Source organism: Myotis daubentonii, chromosome 3 (assembly GCF_963259705.1).
Source record: "Myotis daubentonii chromosome 3, mMyoDau2.1, whole genome shotgun sequence".
Classification (NCBI taxonomy): domain Eukaryota; kingdom Metazoa; phylum Chordata; class Mammalia; order Chiroptera; family Vespertilionidae; genus Myotis; species Myotis daubentonii.
The window spans coordinates 27,497,872-27,506,875 of record NC_081842.1 but is presented as its reverse complement, the minus strand read 5'-3'; the positions used below and the strand labels follow the sequence as shown (position 1 = coordinate 27,506,875).

Sequence of the window (9,004 nt, the reverse complement as noted above, 5' to 3'; positions counted from 1 at the left end):
AATTCATGCACTGGAGGCGGGGGGGGGGGGGTCCCTCAGCCCGGCCTGTCCCCTCTCATAGTCTGGGAGCCCTCAGGGGCTGGAGGCGACCTGGTGATCAGGAGAAGGCGATGCCTCCATCACACCTCTGTTGCTGCCACTGCCGGCAGCACAAGCCACGGCCGGGCCCTGGTTACCTGAGCCTCGGGTGGCCCTGGGCAACTGGGGGGGCTGAGGGGACTGGGAGACCCAGAGGTAGGCACATGAGGCCCCAGTCTTGCTGTGCACCTGCCACCCCAGCGGGGCTGAGGGGGACTGGACGCCACCATCTTGTGACTGTGGGGTGCCACCATCTTTGAGGGCGGGGCAGTCAATTAGCATATTCCCTCCTTACTCTAGTTCCATGAAGTCAAGGACTTGACTTTTGACTACTTTAGTGCCCAGACAAATAATAGTATCTTGCCCCTAATAAGCTGGCTTTCTATTTTCTCTAAACATTTGTTAAAGGAACAAATTAATGAGTGAATGAATGTGCTAGTAATTTCATTATTTTGGCATTCTATAATTGTTTACTGTAATACTGTAATTGTTTCATGACTGTTCTCAGAACAATGGGGTTATACTAAAGCTGTATTAAACAAGAGGCCGGGGAGGGGTGGGGGGATGGGTAAGAGATCAACCGAAGGACTTGTATGCATGCATATAAGCATAACCAATGGACACAAGACACTGGCAGGTAGGGGAGGCCGGGGGTAGGTCAAGGGGGAAAATAAAAAGGAGACATATGTACTACTCTTTGTAATATTTTATGCCATAAAACAAAATTTAAAAAACAAACAAACAAACAAAATAAACAATAAACAAGAGAAACACATTTTGGTGAGTGTTCTGGAAGAAAGATAGTCTGAATAGAGCAGTTGCGTATACCATATAGCTTCAAGAGTATTATTTTAGGTTAAAAACCTAAAATGATATATAACAGAAAAATTTTAGTGATCACATGCCCCATTACTTATAATAGAATTAGCTTCCTTTCTAAGATTATTAGAGATCTCATTAAGTGCTTACAAATGTTAGGCTTTTCATTACTTTGTATATAAGATATAGCCTTGATACATTGCAATTTGGGATTAATTGAAATGTGACAAATATGTGATGTATTGAGCATTCATAAGATATATTTAATTCTAATTGAAATATACTGTTTCTAAAGTGCTGGTGTCTTAGCTTCCAAGAAATTCTTTATTTATTATATTCATTCCTTTAATTTATTTTATAATCTTACAAATTATTTCATCATTAAAAATTAAAATGAGCATAGACATGAGTTTTATTAACATCTTCTCATATGAATGTGGAATTCATACAAATCCATTAGTTTGAAATGGACATATTTAGAGGAACTTTTAACATGATAGTTCATTTTTAATCATATGTGCTTACAAACTTACTTAACAGCCGAAAGAACCCTCTAGGACTTATAGTTGCATTAGATGAAGATAACACAGCTAAAGGAGACTTTTTCTGGGATGATGGAGAAACTAAAGGTAGGTCTCAAAGGGGCTATGCTTCTTATTTTATTACTGATTTCAGAGAGGAAGGGAATGAGAAAGAGCAACAGAAATATCAATGATGAGAGAGAATCACTGATAGACTGCCACATTCATGCTCCCCACTAGGAATCCAGCCCATAGGATCCCTCAGGAATGTGTCCTGACCAGGAATTGAGCTATGACCTCCTAGTTCATAGGTCAGTGCTCAACCACTGAACCACACTGGCCAGTCAAGAAGATATACTTTTAAATGTTCATTCTGATGACGGACAATTTTGACTTTATTAATGTAAAATTGCATTCACTTCAAAACTGTCACATGTTTTAATTTTTAATTCCTGTTTTTAATTTATTTTAGGGTCTATGTTACTTTATGAAATTTAACATTGTTATTTAAATTATATTTTAATTGCAATAATTAGTTTGGTCTATTGGATCAGTATAAATGTCTTTGACAAGTGTAGAGAGTTTATTAGATTATTCTTCTTAATTAAGCTACTTAAATCCACATGTACAAATCACATCAAATTTTCAACTGTCGTACATGATTCTAGTGATTAAAAATAAAATTATATTACTGTAAAAACAAAAAGAAATATATTTAATGGTGTCAAATTATTTTATAAGAATGTTACTATATAAATGGTTCACAATTTATTTCACTTATTGTGTCTTTAATTTAATTTCATGAGTCCAAACTTGAGAATTCAATAAACCAAGAGAATAAAGAACCAATTCTTTCAAATATCTAATTATGTCAATAAAATATATCTGTTTGGCTATAATTTGTCTATTACAACTACCTTCATAAGTTTGTGAAGTATTTGTATCCCATTTCTCTTAGTAGAGGGCTCTGAAGTATGTTTTTAATATATGTGTATACAAAATACTTTAGCTCCTATTTTATAGGGCACTACTTCTCTGTGTAGGAAAGACTCTCCTGTGCCTTTAAACATCCAAATATTTCTAAATTAACTCCAAGAAGTAGTCTTCTTGGTGTGTTCTCTTAGAATTTGAAAATATGGAATCTATGAAAAATCTACTAGAGGTCTGGTGCACGAATTCATGCACAGGTGGGGTCCCTCATCCTGGCCGGTGATCAGGGCCAATCAGGGCCATCTCGCACAGTCCTGGAGGGGGGGGTGGATAGTGGTAGGTTGGCCAGCCAGCCAAGATAGGTCCAATGGGGGAAGTGGAGGGGTCAATCAGGGCTGGCCAGCAGGGATGGCGGGGGGGAAGACCACGAGATGTTGGCCTGCTGTCGGGGGTTGGCTGTGGGAGTGCACTGACCACCAGAGGGCAGCTCCTGCATTGAGTGTCTGCCCCATGGTGGTCAGTGTGCACCAGAGTGACTGGTCAACTGTTCATTCTGTTGTTCGGATGTAATGGTCATTTAGGCATATATCTACACTAATAAAAGAGAAAAATGGTAATTGGCGTATGACGATACCCTTTTCATTGGCTAATCAGGGCTATATGCAAATTAACTGCCAACTAAGATTGGCAGTTAACTGCCAACAAGATGGTGGTTAATTTGCATATGTAGGCACAATGCAGGGAGGCGAAAGGGAAAGCAGGAAGAAGCCCCCTGCCACTGACAGTGATTGGAAACCCAGGGGGGAGCTAAGAGCTGGGGGGCAGGGCAAAGGCGGCCCTGGGGCCGCCTTTGCCCTGCCCCCCAGCCATCATCGGAGAATCAGATGCCTTTTCCGCCCTGGCCAGTGATAGCAGGAAGTAGGGGTGGAGCCATCGATGGGAGCTGGGCACGGTCGAAGCTGGCAGTCCCAGGAGCTAGGGGTCCCTTGCCTGGGCCTAAAGCGAAGCCCACGATCGCGGGGCCGCTCCAGCTGCGGGTCCCCGCTGCCAGGGCCAGACGCCTCAGCCAGAGGCGTCAGGCCTGGGCAAGGGGCCGATCCTGCGATTGGAGAGTGATGGGGGCCAACGCCTGAGGGCTCCCAGTATGTGAGAGGGGGCAGGCTGAGCTGAGGGACATTCCCCCCACCCACCCAGTGCACGAATCTTGTGCACCGGGCCCCTAGTATATATATAATGTAAACTAGAGGCCCAGCACACGGAATTCATGGGTGGGTATGGTCCCTAGGCCTGGCCTGCGATCAGGGCCATCTTCCCCAGCTGTCCGCAGCCAGCCCTGCTTCCCACTGCCACCCACCCCTGCTTCCCCATTCGCCATCGAGTGATTGGTGCCTGATGGCCGGGGGAAGAGGCCAAGAGATCAGCAGTTCTCGCCTGCTCTCCGGCCCTGACCCTGCTGTGGGTGGCCATCAGGTGATCGGAGCCTGCCAGCAGGGGAAAGAGACCAAGAGGTGGTCAGTGTGCCTCATAGTGACTGGTCCAGCAGTCATTCTGGTTGTTCTGCTGTTAGGGTCAATTTGCATATTACCCTTTTATTATATAGGATTATTATATAGGATAGATAGATTTTGTTAAATCATCCCTTTTACATTCTATTTACAATCCAGCAGGTAGAGGCATTATTTCAAAAGATGATTCAAATCATCTCATCTCTGCTCAAGACCATATAATGCTTTTCTGTTTCACTCAGTTAGGATCTACAGTATTTAACAAGACTTAAAGCACTCGCTATTACCTGCACTTTTGTGTGCACACATGTTCTCTCTCTCTCTCTCTCTCTCTCTCTCTCTCTCTCTCTCTCTCTTTCTCTCTCGTTATCCCCTGTAGCCCTCTATGTATCATTCTACTCTAGCACACTAGCATTCTTAATTTTTCTCAAATACCTTAGAGCCTAAGAACACTAGAGAGAGCTGGACAATGAAAATAGGTGCCAAGCATTTACTACATAGAAATGGCATAAAAGTGGACTCTAGCAAACTAAATTATTTGTAAATGTCAATAAAAAATGTTGTTGAGAAAATACCTCTGCTATTAGCACGTGGAACTTGATTTTAAGATTATTTTTGTTTCTTTAATGATATAAATATCCCAAAATTATTTATCTTTTCAACTTGTAAAACTTGATATTGGTAATCTACCTTTACATAGAAGATGAATGAAAATATGAAGGTATGATTTAATCAGTCAACTAAAGATGATATCTATATAATTATGTGCTTTCAAAAGATAAAATCACAGTTTTATAAATAATTAACTTGTAAATAAACATACAAACAACAAAATGACCTTAAATTCAGGTTCTGATTCTAATTTTATTCCTTAGGATTCAAATTATAAGTAAATTAATGTTATTGAGAGAATTGTGTAAATCCTAGGATCCCCTTTATATTTTTACTCTCTTTCTTTGAAAAAAGTTTGCTCATAATTTTGTTTCTCCGTTAAAGAAAAATGTTGATAAAAATTTTTAATTTTTATTATAAGTTTTGTTTTCTCTGAATTTTTATAAACATGTTAGCAGTCTTTAAAAAATTGAACTAAACAAATGTTCACTGACTACCTTTATTTACTGGAAACTATACTACTGGGATTACTCTATTTAGAGGAAAAATAAAAACCTTAATTTAAATGGAAAATTTGCTTTATTAATAAATAGTATTTTTTTCAAAGTTCTTTTTTGTTTCTTTTGTTAATCCTCACCATTGATTTTTAGAGAGTAGGACAGAGGGAGGGAGAGAAAGAGAAACATGGATTGGTTGCCTCTTGCACACAGCCTGATTGGGATTGAACCTGCAACCCAGATACATGACCTTGACTGGGAATCAAACCTGTGACCTTCTGGGTCATGGGCTGATGCTCTAACCACTGAACATACCATCCAGGGCCAAAATTCTTCTGTTGTATAATTGTAAAAATAGAGCAGAAATGTTAACATAACAATGTGATCTAATAACTTACTTTTTTCTATTTCAGATACCATAGAAAATGGCATCTACATTTTTTACAAATTTTCTGTTTCTAATGTAAGCATTCTCTTTGGACATAGTTAAATATATACCTCATTTAAGTCTGGGTTATGCCTTTATTATGGATTTTTTGAAATATTTTTACATTGACATCCAGATTTCAATAGAAAGAAATGAAATAAATTATGAAATTAAATTATTAAATTATAAATAAAATGTTAGCTTACATTTTAAAATATTTAAATGTAATCAGTAATTTAATGATGATGAATTGAAGAATAGATATTTTCAGACTTTTAAAAGTATTATGTCTGGTTTAAGAAACATGCTATAAAAAAATAATCTCAACTTACCTGAATATGTTTTTATATATCAGACATAGCAATAGTTGCCATGGATTTAAAGTGATGATGAAAAAAATAATCTATGGACAAGGTTACATTTTGAATAATTAATAGCAATGTTTCTTGTAGGTATTGAGTTTCTTTATATATTATTTTTTATCCCAAACCAAGTTGTTCTTTAACATTAGGGCTGAAGTAGAAAGGTTATATATTGGTTGTGATCTTTGATAATAAATGTTTGTCATGTTTACAAAAAATTGAAGAGTTACTAATGGGCATATTTATATATGCTACTTGGACATGGAGAGCTGGTGGGAATGGAAGGATAGATGATTGGTTCTCTTCCTATTTCATAATTGCATTGTTATTTCATTATGTATCCAATGACCTTCTATTTAGTATAGAATATTATATATATAAATATATATATATATTTTTTGCAGAACAAATTAGATATCAGCTGCACACACTCATCATACCAAGAAGGAACTGCTTTAGCATTTGAGACTATTAAAATCCTGGGGCTCACAGACAATGTTATAGGAGTTACAGTGAAAGAAAATAATCAACCAATGCAGACTCACTACAATTACACTTATGATGCTTCCAGCAAGGTAAATATCATCTTTTAATATATTTTACTTTTCATATACTCTCATATTTAACATTGCATAACCACTCAGGCTCTTGGTTTTGTGATTTTCACCATGACTTTTCTTTTCTTTTGTTTTCTTTTGTTTTCTTTTGTTTTCTTTTGTTTTCTTTTGTTTTCTTTTGTTTTCTTTTCTTTTCTTTTCTTTCCTTTCCTTTCCTTTCCTTTCCTTTCCTTTCCTTTCCTTTCCTTTTCTTTCCTTTTGTTTTCTTTTGTTTTCTTTTCTTTTCTTTTCTTTTCTTTTCTTTTCTTTTCTTTTCTTTTCTTTTCTTTTCTTTTCTTTTCTTCTCCTTGTGCTGCCAATATTTCATTTTAGGTCATTCCAGTTTATACTTAGACTAGGGGCCCAGTGCATGAAGATTTGTGCACTGGGTGGGGGGTTGAGGGGGATGGAGGTAGGGTCCCTCAGCCTGACCTGCACCCTCTCCAATCTGGGAGCCCTCAGGGGAGCCCTCTCCAATCCGGGAGTTTCTGTCTGTCTTTGCAATCATATGAGCGAATTGTCTGAGACCCCCAACCCAGTTTGGTTTGTTGCTCACAGAATAATAGAGGTGTTTTTTTTCTTTGCTCCATTGGTGGAGATTTCCTGAAAGTTTTAGGATATCTTCCCTTTAATTTTTCCTAGCCACTCTGATTTTACTTATGTCTCTCACCTTTGCTTTCCCTCCATCTCCAACTGCAACAGTAATGTGCTCCAGGCTCACTTTGCTCTAGAGTCTAGGAGATCTGTCTGCCACCAGAACTATGACCCCAGCATTGCTGGTGCTCCCCTCCCTCTGGGCTTCTACTTCTGGTATTGGGGCTGCCACCAAAACTACTGTTCCCAGAATTCCTGGGGCTCCCAAGGCTCTGGGTTTTCCCCAACCGAGGGAGCCACGTCCCCCTAAGGGAGAGACCGAGGGAGTGACTGAAGGGGCCACGTCCCCCTAAAGGAGAGACCGAGGGAGTGACCGAGGGGGCCACATCCCCAAAAGCTGCCAGCTCTCCCACTCTGCTCTGTGTATGCAAATTATCTACCATCTTTGTTGGGTTAATTTGCATACTCAATCCTCATTGGCTGGTGGGCATGGCTTGTGGGTGTGACTTGAGCGTAGCAGAGGGATGGTTAATTTGCATGTTTCTCTTTTATTATATAGAACTAGAGGCCCAGGGCAGGCCCAATCCCTAGGTGCAGCCCCTGGGCGGGCTCAGTGCAGGGCCGATTGGGGAGTTGGGGTGCCACCCCCTATCATGCACAGAGCAGGGTGGATCAGGAGGTTGCAATGCCACCCCAAGTCACGCTCAGGGTAGGGCCGATTGGGAGGTTGGGGAACCGCCCCCTGTCCCACTCAAGGCAGGGTCGATGGGAGGTTGCGGTGCCACCCCGTCATGAACAGAGCAGGGCTGATCAGGGGGTTGGGGCACTGCCCCCTGTCACGCTGCTCCAGGGGCCAGGAGGCCACGTGGCTTCACTGATCCCAGTGCTGGGAGGCCTTGTGGCTCTGCTTGACACTGGGGCCGTGAGGCCTTGCTTCTCAGCTGATCCCGGTGCTAGGAGGCATATTACCCTTTTACTATGTAGGATAGAGGCCTGGTGCACGGGTGGGGGCCAGCTGGTTTGCCCTGAAGAGTGTCTCAGATCAGGGTGGGGGTCCCGCTTGGGTGCCTGGCCAGCCTGGATGAGGCAATGATGGCTGTTTGCAGCTGGTCACACCTCCTTCAGGGTGGGGGTCCCCATGGGGTGCCTGGCCAGTCTGGATGAGGGGCTGAGGGCCGTTTTCAGGCTGGCGGGTGACTGAAGCTCCCAACCTCTCCTTTTTTTCTTTTTTTTAATTCTGCGATTCATTTACCTTCTATGGCTGTCACTGGAACTGAGAGCTGGCCTTAGTTCTGAGGCTCGCCTCCAGCTCTGAGACCTCCCCTGCTGATCTGGGTTTGCTTGGCTTCTATAATTGAAACACTGTTTCAGCTCCAGCTCCCAGGCCAGCCGTCTGAAAGCAGGTTTCTGGGGATTGTTTAGCTTCTATAATTGCAACATTGTTTCTTAGAGTTGCAGCTCAGAGGCCGGCAGCGGCAGGCGGGGAACCTTGGCTTCCTCCATCACTGGAGCAAGCAAGCCTCCTGTTCGCTTCAGCTGCCTGGCTGCCGGCTGCCATCTTGGTTGGCAGTTAATTTGCATATCTCACTGATTAGCCAATGGGAAGGGTAGCAAAGTTACGGTTAATTACCATGTTTCTCTATTATTAGATAGGATACCAATATTAAGGTGCCTCCTTGCTATTTCTCCCTGTTTAATTTTATCTTTATTGGCACTTACCTATATCTTCCAAGTATTTTCTTATACCATTTCCTACTCTGAACTCTAAGGTACATCTGTTGCATACAGCAGTCTAAATATTTTAGCTTCTCATTTAAGACTCTCAGATATGATTTAAACCATATCTTTAATTATTCTCACTGCTTCTTTCATGAACTTCCATTGTCCTCAATATACACTGTACATGTTTCTTCAAATTTTTGTTTACAGTCCTTCTATTACAAGACTCCATTTTGTACTTTTTGTTTTTGTGAACAGGTGTACTAAAGAGAAAAATAAATATGTACACTTAAACATATCAAATTAATCTTTCATTATTTCAGCCTCCTCACTTATAACATGTG

General features: G+C 41.0%; 1 protein-coding gene across 1 annotated transcript in view; it reads left to right on the top strand.

The window, feature by feature from the left end:
• Positions 1-9,004, top strand: part of SI (sucrase-isomaltase) — an 87,044-nt gene that overhangs the window by 37,185 nt on the left and 40,855 nt on the right. The window contains exons 21-23 of the mRNA XM_059685899.1: positions 1,438-1,526; positions 5,376-5,425; positions 6,156-6,326. Of these exons, the coding sequence (XP_059541882.1) occupies positions 1,438-1,526; positions 5,376-5,425; positions 6,156-6,326 (310 nt within the window). The remainder of the gene's footprint in view (positions 1-1,437; positions 1,527-5,375; positions 5,426-6,155; positions 6,327-9,004) is intronic.